This window comes from Vidua chalybeata, chromosome 3 (assembly GCF_026979565.1).
Source record: "Vidua chalybeata isolate OUT-0048 chromosome 3, bVidCha1 merged haplotype, whole genome shotgun sequence".
Taxonomy (NCBI): domain Eukaryota; kingdom Metazoa; phylum Chordata; class Aves; order Passeriformes; family Viduidae; genus Vidua; species Vidua chalybeata.
Window position 1 is genome coordinate 15,103,451 of NC_071532.1, and position 20,391 is coordinate 15,123,841.

The 20,391-nt window shown below is 41.0% G+C and overlaps 1 protein-coding gene across 2 annotated transcripts in view; it reads left to right on the top strand.

Annotated features, from left to right (window-relative positions):
• Nucleotides 1-5,040: 5,040 nt before the first annotated feature.
• The window catches only part of MEMO1 (mediator of cell motility 1), a 29,725-nt gene continuing 14,374 nt past the window's right edge, over nucleotides 5,041-20,391 (top strand). Inside the window, exons 1-3 of one of the 2 annotated variants that reach the window (XM_053937176.1) lie at nucleotides 5,041-5,235; nucleotides 17,222-17,303; nucleotides 19,398-19,466. In XM_053937176.1, coding sequence (XP_053793151.1) covers nucleotides 5,175-5,235; nucleotides 17,222-17,303; nucleotides 19,398-19,466 — 212 coding nt within the window. In that variant the 5' untranslated portion in view covers nucleotides 5,041-5,174. The remainder of the gene's footprint in view (nucleotides 5,236-17,221; nucleotides 17,304-19,397; nucleotides 19,467-20,391) is intronic. The other variant, XR_008429738.1, reaches the window with a different exon arrangement.

Sequence of the window (20,391 nt, forward strand, 5' to 3'; positions counted from 1 at the left end):
CTTGTTAAATTGGTTTCAATCCATTGAGATCTTCTGAATAGAAGATACTCTGTAACAGGAATAAGTAGCAAGTTAATACCTGTATTATCTAGTTTTCAGTTACAAAAGGAATGATAAAGCCTGAATTTTAAAAACATTTACTTGTTTTAAACTCTTCACTACAAACCAATGAAAATTCTGTGAAGAGATTTGACAGATGCTTGCTATCCCAATTTAATCTAGAAAGTGGTACTGTTTTTCCACAGGAGATAACAGTTCTGAAAGCTTCAAGATAAATTGTATTTAATTTTGAAATACAAATACATTTAGGGTAAAGCTTGAAGAAGTACTAGAAAGTGGCAACTTTAGATATATGACAGGCCACTGCTAAGCAGCTGAAAGCCATTATATTTTTTTTAATTATTTTTTTAGTGTTCACTACCCCAGGTAGCTGAGTATATGCTCCAAACGGCAGTAAAATTGAGTAGATAATAAAATTGAATACCTAGTTTACTTGACAATATGCCTTTCAAGATTACTATTTTAGATCTCCAATATGCAGAAGTTACTATTCAGTAACTGCGAAAGAATTATATATGTGTCATATGTAGTATTTTGAAGTGTGCCTTTTTAACTGCTTCCACCGAGAACATTGTCATTTACCTAGAAGGGAGCAATGACAGAAGAAAGGATTTCCCACTAAAAGCAATTCTGATCAAAGGATTCTACATCCTTCTATTCTGAAGCCTGTTACCACTTAAAATTACAGTTTGACTTGCCAAATCCTTTTTTTTTTGCTCCTTTATCAAGGACTCTCCAAAATCAGAATGTCTTTGAGCAATCCGTTTTATTTTCTGAGGCGCTGTCACCATTGTAAAAGCAGTCTGATCAAAGAAACTTTTCTCTCCCCATCAGACTTTCTAGAAATACCTGCTTTCAAACAAGTGAAAAATCTGAAAAAATCTGTAAGATACAAGCAGTTGAAACCAGTAGGTTGGAAAGGACACATGAGAAAAATTCCTATGCCTACCACGCTTCATAGAGTGGAGGTTTTGATATATTCTTATCATTGTACTAATTACATAACAAATTATTCTTAGCCAAGCCTTAGCTTGTGTTCCCTATGCCATTTCATAGTCAGGATTCATTTTAAGAGTGACTACATAGCATAGATCACAGAAATACAGAATGCTGGCTGTTACAGAAAGAGGCATTTTACCACAATGAAAAGTCTATCAGCACCATTTCTGCCAATGTTCCCATTCAAATAGTTTTAAGCAAGGACTTCAAATGTAAATGTACCATGAATAATTATGGGACAGTTTACATCAGTGCTAGTGCAACACTGACTAGGAATGTGTCATATTCCTATTTCAAATGTGCTTTTAGCTCTCTTCTTGAAGTTTGCTTTGCAATTGTGTGTAACAGACCTGTTTTCCAAGAGGAGCCTAAATTGATAAAAGACTGCTGGGTGGTTGAGAAGTATTTACAAGATGGATAATTACCCACTGATATTATCTCAGATGCTCTTATGTTGCACAGGAAGTGGAGATATTTCCCTTGTAAGGAGTGTGAAGCTGGGAGTGAGGCGGGGGTGTCTGCTTTTAACAGTAGAAGGAAGGACTGGTAGGAACAGCAGGTTCCTCAGATGCAGAACAACAGTTTGTAAATAGAAAAACCTAAAGTTACAGTGAACAGCTTCCTGAGAAGGGAGGGGACGGGAAGCGAGCACTGTGAAAAACACCATAGGAAAAAAAAACACATTCAAGAGGACAATGAGAGCAAAAACCAAGAAAGCAACAGACCATGAAAGCTGGGCCAGCTGAAAACCTCCCATCCCAGCTGGTCACAGGGTGTTACTGAAGGAAAACCCTGCATACTGAGGACACTTGACAGTGCCTTCACACTTTTCTTCCAGGTAAGGAACAAACTGCCAACAGACACACATGTGCAGCAGAAGTCTGTGCTTTAAGGGTGTGCAAACCTGGGGGATTGTCCATGCATTGTGTCAGCTCTCTCCTGCTTATCAGAGAAAAATGACTGGAATAACAGCTCAGAACTGTTAAGTGCTCCTGTTACTGTTCCCCATACAAACAGTGCTTGGAAGAATTGTAGATGAAGTAGGAGTATCTCCCAACCTAACCCTTGCTTCACATCATTCCACTGAAAGCTCAGCCTAGTTTCTGAGTTTGTGGCTAGATCATTTCCATACTACGTGTCCTGAGCACCAAGAAGCCCAGCACTGCCATCCGTGGGATCCCACCCTGTGGAAAGGGACCCACAAGGATCAAGTCCAACTCCCGGCCTTGCACAGGACACCCCAAGACTCACCACACGCCTGACAGCGTTTTGCAAACACTTCTTGGAAGAGCTGACTGCTTTTCTGTTTCTGCCTCTTCCATTTACAGGTGGTACTGAGGGAGCACATCACCGGCCCTTACACAGACAATTGATGATCAGGAGAGGACAGTTACCAACAGGAATCCACAACTCACTAAACATTGCTCAATGGTATTAGGAGCACTTATGATAGGGTACAAATTAATATCCTACTGTCACCCTTAGCAGTGGAAATGGCAGAAGTTGCTTTTGTAGTGTTATGACTGACAAACTTTGTCAGGAGCAAGCAAAAACTGGAGGACGTTCTTCAGCTTCCATGGGCTCTGGACTGACAGTGCTAATTGGTAACAGAGAAGGGTAGAGATTCACCTGGCTGTCACACTGTTTGTGGCACATACCACAATTTAAGAATGAGCAAAAAGAAAGCCTGTGCTTTCTGCTAACACTGAGCTGTAGTGTTCCTCTGCATCTACATGGATGCTGTGTTTATGTTAAACCCAGTAAAAACTTCATCCTAGTCTAGGAGAGATAAAACTACTCACAAGGAAAGAAAGGGTAATGAGGAAAGCAAGGGAGAAGGAAGCTTAAAAAAGAAGCATAAGGAGAAAAGGAATCCAGCCTGTTATATAGCAACAAGAAGAAATTTATGTAAGGAATTTTAAAAGACAAGCTGAAGAGGAAAAAACCACTGCTGAAGAAAGGTAGTACACCCAGAAGAAAATACCTATAAAATGTTTTTACTTATTAAACCATCTGGATTACTACTCAGAAGTTCTTATATTTTAATTTAATTGAAAGGGAAATGCTTAGAGAAAATAAAAGCTTTTCCTCTAAGTGATAGAAAATAATACCAGATAATGAAAAACTATGTTTTATAATAAAATGTTCCTCCTAGCAGCCTCTTCTAACTGTTGGTGATGGACTGTGGGACAATGGTGCATCAATCACTTGAATATACTCTGATGTGACCCATTTTTGAAGTCTATAATCACATGTATTTTTTTCCATGCAGTAAAATTTATCCTCTGCTGCATTTGTTAACTTTATTGAAGGATTAGTTTATTGAAGGATCACTTCAGGAACTACTCTTACTACAGAAGTTTATGTAAGCTATTTGAGAGGTACAAATGGGTATCACAACTACCAATATGGTTTTATGTTGAAACAGTCAGGTAGGGTACTTGTTTCGGTCTAGGTAGCAGTTATAATCTGCATTAACCTTTTTGAAGACACTGTTTGTAAAATAACAATAGAATACTGTAAGGATACGTGGAGCAGTGAAGGCTTCATAAAACATTAAACATTTGCTGGGATAATCGGGGCCCATTTCCTCATGGCTACCCGTTAGAATTATTATTAACTGGAGACCCCAGTCCTTCCTGCCTCTCAGGTGCACTGGCAAGGCAGCGTCATGGGTGCAGAGGAGGATCCTCACTGATAAAAAGGAGACCAGCCATGCCTGCAGCATGAGCCTTTTTGATCTCCAGGACATACTGAGAATAACGCCTTTGTCCCCTCACGTCCTTTGTTTTACTGTAAAAAAAATCAAAACCAAAACAAAACCAAGCAAACAAAACCAAAGCAATCCCCCAAACCTCCGTATTTTGCACGCATTTATAACTGCCTGGAGGACTTTTCGAAGAATTAGATGACAAAGAGGGAGGAGGAGAATGTGTTTCCTGACCTGGCCCACACGTGCTCCAACTCACAAAGGCCCAGTCTGCCTTTAAGGCCTTAATGGCTGCAGCCCTTCATCTCCCCTGTTGTGGTTTCCTCTCTGCTGGTTGCATCTCTCACGTCAGCAGCTCAAATTGCTTTTTCCCTTCCCCCTTTTGTACGGGCTATACTCCCCCTTTCAGTTCTGCCTCGTTAGCTATTTTGAGCCACGCTTGATGTCTCCATGGCAGCAGTCCATTCACCAGATAATAATTAAAAAAAAAAAAAAAAAAAAAAAAAGAAAAAATTAAAGGGGTGGGGAAGTATTAAGCTGAGAAGAACCGGAGATTTCCACACAGCTATACTCCCATGGCCCTCGCTCCGTGCCACGCTGCTACGGGCGTCACGGCACGGCCAGCGAGGCGTAGGGAAGGATCCTAGTTCGGAAACACGGAGGCCCAGCAGAGCAAAACCCATGTTCCTAAAGATGCCTCTGGGAAACGGTGCCCCGTCCCACGAGCCCTCAGCATCCCAAGCGCTCGCAGCGGCCGTGCCGGGCGCGGGAAGCGGCGGAGGCCGGGGCGCTCCCGCGGGTCCCCCCGGGGGTCTGCCGGCCCCCCCGCCCCGCTCCCCTCACCTGACCCGCGCCCGGAATCTGCCCCGCCACCACGGAGACACGGCCCGGCCAATCAGCGCGCACGGCACCCATCACCATGGCAACGCGCCGCCCAATCAGCGGCGGCCTCCCCCACGTGGCCCCGCCCATGCCCCTCCTCCTCGGGGCGGTGCCACACTTGTCAAAGCAGAGGGCGGGGCCGGCGGCGAGCGAGCGGCCAATCGCGGTGAGGCTTTTGCTTTGGTGCCCAATGGGGGCGCGGCGCCCGCACGGTCCTTAGTCCACGGGAGCCGAGCGGGGCCAAACCCAGCTGCGGCCGCGGCCTCGTTCTCTCCGCGCCCCCCCACCCGCCGGCGCGGAGTTGGCGGCGGCGGCCTCGGGCTCTGTCCCCGCGTCCCCCCTCCGCGACCCCGCCCGGCCCCGCGCCCCCGGCCCGCGCCGCCCCGGCAGCGCCGCCTCCGCCCGCGGGGCCCGGGCCGTGCCGGGGGAGGAGGGGGAGCAGCGCCGCCGCCGCCGCCGCCGCCGCGGGCGGCCCCGTCCCCCAGCGCCCCCCCCGAACACCATAGGCGGCTCCGGCTCCAAGATGTCCAACCGGGTGCTCTGCCGGGAGGCCAGCCACGCCGGCAGCTGGTACACGGCCTCAGGTACCGCCGCCGGGAGAGGGGAGCGGGCGGCGGGGGCTGAATCAGCACTTTGGGGCCGGCGGGCCGGTACCGGGCGCGGGGAGGGGCCGCCGGCTCCGCCCCCGCCGGCACATGGCGGGCGGCGGGTTGGGGGCTGCGGGGCCCGGCCGCCGGCGGGGAGCGGGCAGAGCTGGGGAGGGGGTGCCGCGGAGCACCCCGAACGCACCTGCCGGCCGCCGCTGTCCCTCCGGCCCGGGTACCTGCAGCGGCGCCTCTCGGCGGAATCCGGCGTTTGGTCGTCGCCGGGGATGGATCGGGGCCCCGGCTGCGCCTCGTGTGCCTGCCCTGCCCGGCAGCCGCGCCTCGCCGCAGCTCCGTGTGTCACGGCAGCGGGGCTGGAGCCGGCCCGGGGCTGTGCTTCGTGCCGGGTGCTGCTCTCCGTCGGAGCACGGGGATGGATTTCCGTATTTTCAACTGCTCCTGGGGTTTATTTGTTTTGTTTTGTTAATTCCACGAGAAAATACCGCCCGTCTGGGGTTAGATGGCAGGGAGAAAGGTGTGAAAATAGGGAGGTTTATTTTACTTCTTGTCGAGGTGTGAAAGTAGGGAGATTTATTTCTCTTTTTGTAGTCTAAGAAAACCTTCTATTTTTCCTTCCCTAGCGCTTTCTTTAGTAGGAGTGAAAAGTTACTAAGCAATAGCGCAGAGCGGCTCTATCCATTTAAACATGTGGTACTTGCAGAAGAATAGAAGAAAAACGTGGTGTATTGGAGGGCGAGCTACCGCTCTCCCCTCTCCTACGCCGAAAAAAAGGCAGAAACACGTAACGATGGCTTTGATAGCACATATGCTTGGGGATAAGTTTTGTTTGGTTTTGGGGCAGAACCGCTTTTGTGAAAAGGATGCACATTTGTCTTTTCAGAGCTGTTAATAAGATTTGTAAGGGATGTTCTTTTACTGGCCCCGGGAGTAAAGATGATTACAAAACTGCAGGTGAACGAGCTTAGATGAACAAGAGGCTGTCGTAATGAGCAGTTCAGAGGGATGGGGGGTACAATTGAAAATCAATCAAACCAAACAATGAAGTGTTGCATTCAGGATCCTAAATTAACATCTAAGAAGAATTGGATGTGAAAAGTCATATGCTTCTCTTGGCTAATATAGATGTGGTTTCCCCTCTCCTCCATAAATTGATGAACAAGGTATGAGGCAAAAAATGAAAGAGAATAAAAGAAATGCAGGGAAGAGGGTAATACAGGAAGAGGTGGATTGTGTGATAAGTAGCTGGGCATCAAATGGTTGGGTAGGCATTTTGAGACAACAATAGAGGATGATTGTTTTCCTTCTGAGCTTAATATTCTAAGCATAATTCTTTTGTCCATTACAAAACTGGCCTCAAATCTTTGTGCAGCTTGCAACTACGTTTATTTCCAATGATCTAGAAAGGTAGATAGTACTCCATTTACAGAAAAGATGCAAAATCATGTCAAAGGTATAGATTTAACCATGTGCAAAGACATCAAAACATCAGAGCTTTGTGGTAATCACCTTGGTCTTGCAATTTATATTTTCATTTATGAGTAAGGCAGAAAACTGATCTGCGATATAGAATGGCTACATGACCTTACACACAGATTTTGTAGTTTGTTTGGTATTGGACTTCATATCAAGTTATTACTGGATACTTGAAGTAAGAATTTTCATTTTTTAAAAATAAGAGGCATGGATACTGTGTTTGACTCTTTTCTGTGAAAATTCAGTGCATAATTTAGTTAGACTGCACTCTGGTAAGTGTGTGTGACTAGTTTGGCCAGTACTAGTTGTTTGTAGTAGGCCATCCAAAAGATGTTACTCCCATTGCTTTTGGGCAGCCCTCTGGCAGTTGCTTATTGAGGAGATGTGGGATGGTTGCCCAGACACACTGCATGAAAAAAAAAAAACCCAAACTGAATCATGTTGTAATAATGAATTATGACAGCTGTGCTTGTGACAAGTTAAATTGTTACAGTGTGTATGGTGGGGGTAAGTGTTTGATGTTGCATAATCTGGGGATTTTGGAAGTGTTTTTCCTTAAATGAGAAAGGACTATTATGTGTCTTGCTATAGAACTCTCTTCTGCTGTTTGCACTGGGTATGTGAGAGCAGGAATTTTGCCTGTTCAGCAAAGACTACCTATTTATTGCTTGAAAACTCATTTTGTGTGCCATTTAGGAAGGTCCTTCAAAACTCAAGAGAAAACAAATGGGGACCAAGAGGCTATGTGTTCATCGTAGATTTAACTTAAAATCTTCCTGTATTTCAGGCCAGACTCACATGTCAGCTGCTACCTCAAACTTGTAACATAGTCTCCTCAATTGTACTACTTGAAGAAAGTGGATTTTACCATGTGTTTTCAGCCTGCATAGCTTCAAGGCTGGAGCTGAGGCACGGATTGGTTTGAATTGTGATAGCTCTTCAGTGTGTTCCCATGGTTCTCTGGGGATTGTCTTTTCAAGTCCTCCTACGTCCTCTGTTCTTCGCGCTACTGTCTCGGCCCAGAAGCGATTTGCTGTTATATATAAACTGGTTAGCGTTTAAGTGTCCCGTTTCCTCCAAAACGCTCTCTTTCTACAGAGCTGACTACACAGGGTAAGTGGATGCCCTGGCTACCCTCATCGCTCTGTAGTTAAGATGACCCATCTGAAAGGGTAATGAGAAATATGATTTTTTTTTTTTTTTTTTTTTTTACAGATACATTCAAAATCTTTACATCTGAAAGCATTTTTAAAGGGGTTGAATGAGGATAAGGTTTTTAAGTGGTAGTTTATCCTGAGGTGCCTGGTACCTAGGGCTAAAACATCAACACACCATCCAGGATGATGCATGGCATCCTGAACTTCAGAGGGGGTTTACTGCATAAGTGAAGCACCCATTGCTATTTTTAAAAAAAATAGTTCTTGAAAATCTGACTGTAGAAGTCAGCTCTGGGAAAGAAGGGCCAAAGCCAGCTGAGGGGGAGGAAGACAAAGGATGGATCCAGGATGCAGTCCATTTTCTCTTTTTTTTGTGGTCAGAGGATATTCTTAAACTGGGTTAGCTGTCTCCTGCACTGCAGGAGTGGAAGCAATATCGGAAGTGAAGCCACAACCAAGAGGGCGCTACTACTCTTCATGAATGGTCGATGCAACATGTGTAAGAGGGTTTGGAAGAAATGCCACGTCTTGTCTTTAGAGGCTGCTCATTTCCATGGGGCAGCAATTGTCTCAGCTGAAAATAGACCATTGCTTCATTTTCTCCAGCCATAGGATGTGCACTGCTTAGGTTCTGTGTTGGAAAATATAAACATGCACTCCATTCTAGTATGAATCCACACCTACTTGTTTGATGCTAATGAATGCTGTAGAGCAGGTTGGACTGGCTGGGCAATTATGCACATCCAGATGTGTTCACATGTTAGAATGTTTCATCTAAGAAAACAATTTTTTATTAGAGGGGAAGTTACGTCCCAGGGAGAAAGCTCGCTGCTTCCTACTCAATAAAGCTGAGAAGGGGGCAAGAAGTGGAAGATGAACTTCACCATGACATTATAGCACTTGACTTCCCATATATTCTTCATTGTGTGCTGTTGTAACAAAAAAAAAAATCTAAAAATTAAGGTCTTTAAGAAGTTTCATCAGATGAGTTCAGTATGACAATTTTAGCTTTTTTAATTAAGAAATGGTTGTCATCTCTTTCACCACACTAGAGGAAAGTTAATGCTCATTCCACATCAGTCAATGCAGCATCTTAATGAACTTGAGGTGTATACCTCTGGAGCATTTGATTGGCAGCAAACACAACAGTGAAGTCTGGTCAGTGGTTCCTCCTCCTACTTAGCAGCACCACTGAGCATGGAAAGCTTTACAGCCAAGCTTCCAAACTGAAACTGTGCTGTGCCCATTGCTGATAGTAGGCCACTGGTCTAAACAACCTTGTTCTTTACTTGTAGAGCTTGATCTGCATGTCTGCTTTTAAAAAAAGTTAATGGTATATGACATGCCATTGCTTTTGTGGACTAGCAGCTTGGTGTATGCTGGCCACTGAAAACATCTGCAAAATTTAGATAAAAGCATACAATGTAAATAAAAATATCACACAGCACTGCTGTCATGTAGATTGTTTAAAAAAAAGAAAATACCATTCTCGTGTGGTGAAAAGTAGTACACTCACATTTATTTTTGGAAGAAAGTCCCAGTCCTGCTGTGTTAATTCAACCACCTAGTATCCAGATGTCTTGAGAAATTGATTTTTAACCAGCAGGTGGAAGAGGAAGATTAAGGACAACTTGAAACAAAAATGGCATAATTTTCAATGTCTTTGAATGCAGGTAGACACATTCCTAGATACAAAAGAGCAGATGAAATGCAATGGAAATGACATGCTATCCTGAGCGTGGACTGTATGCAGGATAGGGGTGTTTATTCTTTCGTATGAGTAGATTCCATAAGTGCTGGGCAGTTACTACTGTGGGAAATCAATCCATATGCTCCTGAAATGGGAATAAACATTAGCTCTGTGCATCTTTTTTTTTCCTCTGTAGCATGTCATGACAAGTGGGATGTCACGTTATGGTGCTGAATGTGGCTTATGGGCTCACCGCTGGCCTCCCTTGTCTGTCCCTGGAAGTGCTAACTGAATACTGTGCTGCTCCTTATTAATGTGTGTGATAGAGTTCTTGTTTCAGCTTTGCCCCAGTCAGTGGCATGATGATACAAGTAAAACATGAAGGTTTTTAGTAGGCTCTTCCAGGTTGCAGGAGTAAAAATCAAATTGAGAGTGTGTGTAAATACTACATGATGTGAAACTTGCCGTGCAAAACAAGTTTGTTGTTGTATCAGTTAGGGCTTATTTCTCTACTTTCCCTGACCAAACTATAGTGGCCAGAGGTGTGCTGTTAGCCTGTGCCAACTTGTTTGAACTAAGAGAACCTTAATTTCCATAAGCTTATTAATGCAAATGGGAGTTGGCAGAGTAATTGCTGCGTCGAGGACTTGAAACACCATTGCTCTCATTGTCTAGAATGCTCTTTTTTATGATGAGCCAAGTAAATGGCCAGTAAATATTTGAGGAGACTTTAAGCTTAATGGTGCACTTGTGTTTAGAGCATTCTGCTGCCCTACTTGTCAGCAAAAGAACCCCAAAGGAGGTGGGCAATGACATCTTCTTGCTGCCATTTCTAAAGATTAAGCTTCTAACTTGTTTGGGCAAGAAATGCCAGAACTCTCTAATAACTGGCTGTTGTACAGCCAGCGATGTTTCAGCCTTGTCTTTTGGGCAGAAGTCTGCATGATGGTGTGTTGATCAGCAGGAAAATAAAATGCTTTGAAGATCTTCAGCAGATCAGAAAAGAAATGAAAAGGCAATTGTGTGCCATGAATGATCAGTTTAGAAGTTGCATTTCCCTCAAATTTGGCCACTATTTTTGCACATTTGCAGCCCCTTCTATTCCTTTGTAATTCCCAGTAAGATTGGCATTAATACTTTTTTACTGCCTTTGTACCAAATACTGTTTCTTTCTGATGTCAAACCCCACTTACTATTTTAGTAGCTTTGTCAGGTAGGCACCTTCAAGGTGCAATAGCAGTGTGATTCTGAGACAGTAAAACTGTTCTCACTTGTGCCTTCTGGGGCTTGGGTGCCCTGAGGAGTGATGTGAGTGTTCATTTCAACAAATAGTGCTGTAATCCCAGCATTTGTATGCTTGTTGGCATGAGCTGGAACTTCTCATCAGCACTAGAGAAAGTGTGTACATCAGTTACAGCTGTTTCTACTTTGCCATGATGTTGCTGAATGCATGTAATCCATTCCCCAAGCCTGCTGCCCACAGTTTCTAAGGGCAGATGCTGCTGCTGGGTTTATTGACCCGGAATGGCTGCATCCTACGTTAATTCAGGGCAGAATCTCTTCTCTGTAGTGTGTTGGATATGGGTCTCTGTAGCAGCTGAAGTGGTCAGAAGATAATCACATGTGACTCTGTGTGGTTCAGACTACGAATGCAGACAAGGGGTTGAGGAAGATGTTCTCTATGCCATAGAAGAGTCTATAGAAGTGGTTTACTGTGGCATGCCAAGAACCCTGGCATATTCCCCAAAACTGGAATAACTCATCACAGTTCCTTATAAATGTAATGTAGAAGTAGTGAATCATCATGTTGTTTGTAGATGGTCACAGACAAATGGATCCAGGAAAATATAGAAAAAGCATGTGGGGGTCAAAGAAATGAGATGTGGTTTAGTGGTGGACTTGACCGTGTTAGGCTTATGGCTGGACTCTATGATCTTAAAGGTCTTTTCCAGCCTGAATAATTCTATGATGTCTTGTAGTAAAAGGAGCTTTCTGCAGTAGCAAGATAATTAATGTACTGATCATGAAATCTTAATGTTGTGACATTAGCTGAAGCATTACAAATACAGCTGTTAAGTTCTTACCTTGCAATCTGTGAACAACTAATCAGTGTCTTACAAATTCATCAAGTATTTGCTTTGCAATGTTAAATAGCAAATGTAATCTCTCTCCCTTTGGTAGTTTATCTTTTTTTAGGCTTTTTAGGGGGAATCTGGATGTGTCATTACTGACTCTTTTATTAATTAAACATGGAACACGGCATTAATATGCAGACTGTATTATTTAGCATTATATACTGAAAAAGCGTACTGGAATAATTTGAAATACAATTTCTAGGCTATTATTTCTATCTGAATCACTTAAATACTGTCAAAATTAACATACTTCAAGAAAAGAATGTAGAATCAACTTTCACTGTACAGTTGGAATTGAAAAACCGTTTTATATTTGGTGTAGTTGTGGTATCATTAAAATAGGCCTGTAAGTATCACTTAGTGAACGCTGTCACAAATTTAATTTACATTTAGTGTGTGTTAGAGCCAAAATCATTCTCAGAGGTACGGAACAGAACATAATTTGTTTGAATCTCTGAATGACCTAGGTACTAAGGTTTTTTATGAAGCTCTGTAGGTACATGTTGGTTGATATTCTTAATGAGGGGCATTATAGTTTGATTTTTTTTTTTTTTTTAAATTCCTGCCAACTTTCAGTAAAGGAAAATCAATAACTAGTTGAGTACTGGAGAACTGGAGCATGCAAGTAAGAACTGCCACCAAAGCAGATTTTGATGTCTGTTTCAGTGTTTCTGTTGTGGCTTCAGTTTTATTTTCCCCCATTCAAGCACTACTTGCAGTTTTAGTTCCATCTTACAATGTGTATACATAGGAATTAATGTGGCATTGGTGTAATCTCTATTTGTGTCTTAATTTTCCCCAGGTTCTTGTTTGCATTGGTAAATTTCTGCATTGCCTATAGTCTGATTTCACTGTTTTATCAATATTGGAGGAGAGTATATGCTAGCAGTGGAGAATGTGCCCATTAACATGAGTTGTTGGAAATCACCTTCTATTCCTGACAAATCCTAGTCTTTGCATAGCTAAAACTTGCTCTTTATTCAAGGATTTGGCTTTTGTTGTGTTGGGAAACAGGTATTGTTTGTTTTTTTTTTTTTTTTCCAGTGTGGTCTGTGTTTTTTGAAAAATCTTTACACTTTATGCAATTTTAACTGTTGGTCCTCTGTCATGTTTCAGATTTCAGTTTGCCTAACAATTTAGTGTTTCAGATTCACCTTCGGAATTGTGAAGAAAGGCATTCCCTTAGTTCCAGTTACTAAACTAATTGTATGCCAGCCCCCAGGGTTTCACGATTACTTTGATTTTTCTAACACTCTGCAGGAGTAAAGACTTACTCAGTTCTTACCACACGTTGTAACATTTATTAGGAGCGTTTTTAAGGTGTGGACTATTCTCATCAATGGGAAAAGGTAGTTAAAAAGTGAAAGACTCAAAGAAGGGTGGTGGCTCCTATAGGTAGGAGACATTCTTGGACAAGTAAAAGCTGTCAAGACTGGAGACTGCAGTGTTACTCTCATTGTGCTCCAGCATTACTTGCCTTGCTGTGAGTGCTGTACACATGCAGCCACGGTGGACCTGAGCAGTTTTCCCTGGTGCTGCTCTAAATTTTGATTGAGGTTTATGCTTCTCCAATTAAAAAAAGTATTCACTGAGACTGAGGATTCAGAGCAAACACTGAGTCTTCCCTACCAGTCTGAAGAAGTATGTTTGTATGTGTAATGTTGGCTGCAGGAAAAGGAGCAAAATGCCATTACATTGTGTTGATACTTGGCATATAAGCACTTCAGCCTCACCAACAAGGTGAGGTTGGCTGTGGAAAGAATGTGCTGGTTTTGCTTAACCTATAAAGTCTGGACCGTGACAGCTGTAAATTGGGATGTTGAACTTGTCTTGAGTCAGTACCAGATGCCTTTACGTTATTATTCCCTGGGTGACAATGGCATGCAAGTAATGTGGAAGGATTCTTTCTTACTTACTATAGAGCTTTGTGATGGGATAATGTTTATTGTTAAAATAAGCTGTCCTTTTAGGCAAGATAATTGAATAAATGCTGCCTGTAGTTGTTTCCATAAATTTGCCTAGTGGAGACTTGGTCTGTGCTTGCAATTATTTTAAACCTTGGCGTAACTTCAACTGGTTTTCCAAACAAAACAGGATGTGAAATATCCACAGGTAATGTCAGAAATCTTTAGTTACACACCTATGTTTATACCTGACTTCATAGGATTGAAATGCAGATCCTAATGTTACATACTTCAGTGAAGCTCATATTTTGCTCCTTAACCTTCTTTTGATCAATGAAAGGTCTGCTCTTACAGTATCTTACTGCTTACTGATTGTTGTTGCATCCAGAAATTACATCCATAAGGTTTTCTGCCCTTCTGTCTGGGTTAGCCTTAAAATCCCTGTTGCTCTCATCCTGCCAGCTTTCTCAAGAGGAGCTTTCCACCTGAGGCTCAAGGAGCTAGGACCTGTTTTACTTCCCACCAAAACAGCAAGAGGTTACATGGGTGGCAGTGCTGTTCACTGTCCATGCTGGTCAGCTGAGGAGATGCATAGTCACTGGATTGTCTTGATGACTGCTTTTCCAGTTAAGCTTCATTTAAATATGAACAAAACTTCTTTATGAAGAAGTTACTCATGTACTACAATACAATTCCATATGGCAGAGCACAGGTACTGTGATAGTGTGGGTTTATTTATATTTTGTATAACCAATTCAAGTATTTTGACTTTAGCCTTAAGAATTCTCATGTTTGAGAAGTTGGGAGAAAAACTTCTCTGATGAGTTCAAGAAAAAGTTGGTGCTAATTTGGTAACAAGAAAATTACAGTTCTAGAGTATCCCTCTTAAAGTATTTGTAAGCATAGGAAGCTACAGGTAGGCTATACTTCTGTGAATTCATGTGGGTGCTGTTTGATTTTTTTTTTTTTTTCCTTTCGCTAAAAGGTCATGGATCTGTTATACTCTCCATTCTCTCTCTGTTAGTCCCCTGGAGAGAGAAATATGATTGCATATTTTATTAAAGTAGTACAGATAAGTGTAAGTTGAAATGAAAGTTTACATTAGATCAAAATTAATTATTTAAACAGGCACCTTATACTTGGCATTAAAGGGAAAAAAATCTGAAAGCAGATGTATTACTTGGTCCTTAAATAAACACTAGCAGAAATTTCATCCCTTGGGTCATACAGATCTGTTATTTTACTGCCTCTAGGAAGAAAATGTTACTTTGTTAGGGTGTGTGTCTGTAATAGCAGACTAAGCAAACCTGGGCATCTTACTCCGCTACTATACTCTAAGATTGGAAATTGTAGTCAGATTCAACCAATCATGAAATTTTAGACTATTACCAGATGTTCTGACCTTTGTCTTTAAACTGTTCATCAGGTTACCTGATTTATCTCAACCAAGGGCAAATCGCCTTAACCACATCCTTAGTGAAAAATCCTTGCTAAGGAAGGGATGGAGGAGGGCTAAGCACAGTGTCTTGCAGGGGAAGAGTTCCCCTTGGCTTAACAAATGCTGTCACTTCTGCAGCTGTGTTGCCTATGGATCCTCTTTGAGGAGAATGGGTCAGGTGGGGCAAAATAATGTTTAAGTCTGGGTAGTCAGTGTTGGGAAAAAAAAGTGTCTTCTTAATGAACTTCATTCAGAAAGTATTTTATCTTTCTACGTATTTTGGGAGAATTAGGAAGTAAAAACATTTTTTAGGTGATTTGTTTCTTCACTGAAGTATATAACAAATAGAAGTGGTAATACTGTAAAAGAGTACTGTTTTGTTAGTCTCCTATTATCTTAGGAGGAGGGTGAAAATAGAGACCTATTTATTTTTATTTAGCTTCTCCAATAGCCTCCATTTTCTAAGATGTCATTATGCTTATCTCTATTGCGTGTCAGCTGTTCGTAATTTCCCGAAGCAACAGAAGCAGCAGAACAAAATTGGTATGTGGTGGAATTTTTATAACAATTTCATCATTTCACAGTCACTGTATTACATGAGTGACAGCAGCTGCTCTGTCATTCTTTCACCTTGTTAGAATTGTAGACAGTAACTAAGGCTTTCAAGGTGTAATAGAAGGCTTAGGAAAATAATGCTGCACATGAAGTTCACTTCCTTCATTTAAGAAGGTAGGGCTCTTCAGAACTACAGAAGTTGTCCTTTTTCAATGAGCCATGGATTTAAGTTTTGTATAAAAACTAATGACTTCAATACCTCTATCCTTCACACCTGCGTTTTCTAGGGAAAGCTTTTTGACTATCCCTGGTCAGGAACTGATTGGATTCTGCAAAAGTTGACATCTTTTCTCTCATTCTCTGTGCTTCTTGTCAGCCTTTTGGAGAGCTGTCAGCCCTTGTCAGGGCTGTTTGGAATGTATCTGTGAAATGGCTTCAGGTAGTTAATTTGGTTTTGACTTACACTGCCAGTTGGTAGTTCAACACCTGCGTGGGGAAGATAGAAAGATCTACAATGTGCATGGAAGAAGAAAAGCAGCTTGCTGCACCGTACTTTACAGATAAACTCTGCTGGCATAGGGTTCTGTCAAAAGCATAGTATCAGCTGAAAAAAGTGCATCTATTTTCTTTGTTAATGCTATGTTACTTGTAACAATAGCAACTGAATGAGTTTTTCTTGAAAGCTTGTTTAGTGTTCGTTAATAAGATAGAATGTTCTATGGTATTTGCCAGACTTGCTTCCTGAAGGATAGCTTAACATCAGGAAGTTTTCTTGTGATGGGAAATAATCAAAATGTGGTTTGTTTGGTTTTGGGTTTTTAATGTTGTTTTTCTAGGAAGCTTTTTTATCATCTGTCAGGTGATTGATTTAAGAATATTTGCTACTTGTTGAGGTACAGAACTTAGTTTAAAAAAATTTAAATTCTTCGTAGGCCAGTTATCAAAGTTAATGTTGACTAAGTGGTCATGTACTTGTAGTATATGTTGATTGACCAGAAGTTAAGGTGTAGGATAAGCATAATGTCTTCTCACTTTTAGCTTTTTCCTGTGCATTTACACATTTTCCAGGTTACAGTGTTTTGTATTATGATCTTGTACTTGCTTAATAAAGGATTTATTACCATAGTCATTGGCTATCATGCAAGTGTCAGGCCTTTGTATTATATCATCTTATGACATTGGGCTCTCTTGATAAAGATCATAACTTTTTATTTCTGAGTTCTGCAATTTCAGTTATGAGAGGAAAGAGTCTGTTAGCAGCTCTTGAAATCAGCAGCCATTCTTTCAAATGGTGAAGTGGTGTATTCTTTAGTCCCCACAGAGCAGGAAACAATAAGTGTGTGTTTGCATGTGTAATAAATTAACTTCCCAGACCAGGAGGTTGAAACTTTCCTACTGTAACCTTCAACTTTACAGGGTTGGGGTTTCTTTTTGGTGTTGCATTGGGTATTTTGGGGGAATGTTTTTTTTCTGTTGGTTTGTTTTTAGATTTAAACCCAACTTTGAATGTTTAAGATGACTTTTAAATCTGCTGGACTTTCAAGCTTTATTTGTGAATTTTTGAGATGTATTAAGTTCTTTTATGGCTTCAGTATTTCCATGTCTCTTCACAGGACCCCAGCTGAATGCACAGCTAGAAGGTTGGCTTTCTCAAGTACAGTCCACAAAAAGACCTGCAAGAGCCATTATTGCACCGTAAGTTTGAAACAGAAGTTCAGTATATCTAATACTTGTTTAAATGCTCTTTTTTTTTTTTCCCTGGTGATTTTGAAAACTGTTTAAAGCTAGTATTTAGCTGAAAGAAGTGTTGTATGATTTCTAAATAAGTATTTTGGATATAGCATAGAATGGTAGAAATCTGTGCACATTTGCATGTATAATTAGCTTGCTTTTGGCGATGGACTGCACAAATATTTGTTTGTGATCCAATAAGATGGTGGGTAAGAGTTATATTAATGAGAAAAACAAAACCCCTCCAATAACAGAAAAAAAAAAACCAACCCCAAAACAAAATAAGCAAAACAGGTGCATCCCTCACAGCCCCTAAATAAAATTTAGCAGAGCTTAAAAACAAAAAACAATTAAACAATATTCAACTATCCGACATGGTTTACTTTTGTTATTTTAGTTTGGTTTTGTTTGAGCTATTTGTCCACAGGTAAAATAGGGATCATCTGAACAATTTAGGGAGAACTCAATTTCTTGAAGATAGCTGAGACATATAATGACAAAAGTATGTTGGTCATTCCAAGTAATAATGAGTTGGAAGGAAACACTGGAAAAAGCACCTTAAATATGATGTTTTTCCTGTGCTAACATAGCACTGTCATAATGTTTGAAGTATTGTGTAATACTATTGAGTGTGCAGAAGAAATTGTCCCACATCTGCCTTAGTGTTTCTTGCAGGAATGTCAGGAAAGAGACCATTCAGCTGCAGATTATGTAGTTTGGTTCTTTTTCCAGAATTGCTGGGGTCTCCATGTGATCTCATCGTATTTTTTCATTAACTGTGCCCTTTTTTTACCACCTGTGAAATGGGGTATGCTTAATATTTTTGTAGAAGATGGAAGAAGCCTTTAGCAGAGGGAACATTTCAGCAGGCTCTTTTGACATTGTCTAATAACATACCTTGCCCATTTGTGAGGTATCTCGGTCTCCTGTTTCTCCCCTTAGCGTGTATGCTAATACTTTCCTGAGCTCTTTAGAATGAGTGAGCTAAGAGATGAAGTGAAATCCCAGGGTCATTTTGAAGGTAACTTGCTCCAGGTATCAGTTTGTGGATGAATATAGATGTATCTGAGGATACATATATAAATACATATAAAATCTTTCAGTGCTCTCAATGGGAACTTGTATCTTCAAACATCCTGTATACCTCAGGGCTTGCAGCATGCATCATTCTCAGTGTCATTGTGTAAAGCTGTGGTGTGGGCATACTGCTGAGTGACCAGGAGCCATTTTCTGCCACTTGACCTGGGACTCTAGGAATGAATGTTCTATGAAATTAATGCTTTTAGCAGTGTAATGTGAATTTTCACTCATTTTAATGGGCTTGAAGAGAATAGTTCTTCAGATTTGAAAGCAAGATTTGAAATAACTAGTCAAAATAACTATAAATTGTTTTGGACCACACACAGGAAAAGAGGTTGAGAAAGGACCAGACTGATAGTAAATGCCAGACTGATAGGAAATGGTGAAGCATATAGCTTATTCCCTGAAGTAAAAGCTAGCATGCTGCCCTCCACTCCTTTCCATGTGCTTGTTCATTCTGTTGCTAAGTTATTTTTCAATGACAGAGCATTTTTATTTTCTTTATCTGCTGTGACATGTAGTTCTCTCTTTGCCAAGACCCCTCTACTGTCATTATATCCAGTTAGTGGAGTGTGGTTAGAAGAGCTTTCTCCAACAGTTTGCCACTCCCTTGTTCACTGGCTGCACTGTTAGCATTATCATGAGCTTTGGATAACAGGCAGTTGTGCAGTCTGCATACATCCTTTACAGATAAGGAAAGGTCCTTTGATCTGGGGGTTTCCTGACTGTTCAGTGGTCACTGATAGTTTTTTAACTGGTCGGTAAATGGTCACTGCCAGTTCTTCAGCAAATACGTGTCTTGTGTGAGCAATACTGCAGCAGTGCTTTCCTGCTCTTTCAGGAGGTCTGGATCACTCTTACAATTTCTAGTTCACTGGGGACAAAAAATAAATCCTGAGAGATTAACACTGAATATCAATATATTTAAGATGTTAAGCAATATTTAAATCTTAATGTTTTGCACACTTTGGTTTGCAGCCATGCAGGATATACCTATTGTGGATCTTGTGCAGCCCATGCTTACAAACAAGTGGATCCCAATATCACGTGAGTATTACAGCTTTCTTTACAAAGCCTGAGACCCTGAGGTTGCAATTCTCTGATAAGTGGAGTGTTCTTGTTACATTCTTACATCTTGAAGTACTCACACTTAAATTTTGTAATTTTTTTTAGCCTTCTATGCATCACTTCTGTTTTAAATCATAAATGTTCAAATTGGATCTAACAAAAGGAGGGAAAAAAGGAATACTGTTAAAATAATTGGTAACTAACTTTTTACAAGGGAGGGATTAAAGACTTGACAGTTTATTACTGATGTTCCACTGTTTTTATAAAAGCCCAAACTAGTTTTGCTGGATTTTTTTTGATTTTGTTTTCAGATTTTTTTTTGTTATTGTTGGGAGGTTTTGTTTGTTTTATTGAATCTATTAAAACACTTAATATACTTCACCATGATTCTGCATTGGTTTTTTAGTGCAGGATTATGGGCTGAATACTGCCAGGATTCTCTTCTGCTGTGGAGGAAGTGGCCAGTATGTTTATGAAAGTTAATTGTTCCAGTAATTTTAAATGGACTTTTGTTTCTTACAAGTTTAAAAAGAGAAAAATTAAAAAAAAAACCTCAACATGCTGTTGTAGTCTGTGTCTACCTCTGAAAATTTGAATCCAGTTTTTTTTGGATAAAGGAATATAATTTTTGTTATGTTCTGCTGACTGCAACATTTTTTTTTAATGACAAAAATTTAAAACGTCTGCAGTATTTACTCAAAGTATGTATTTTGCAATGCTAAATAGAAACTGGCTAGGCTTACCAGTTGTTCATAAGATAACACGCTGTAATACTCTTCAAAGACAATGGTTTTAGTTCTTTCTAAGCTATTGCAAATGATGTGAAAATAGTTCATGGTATAACAGATACCTAGTTTCTCTAAAATTTCTGGAACAAGCTACATTCCCTAGGTTCCCTGATAAG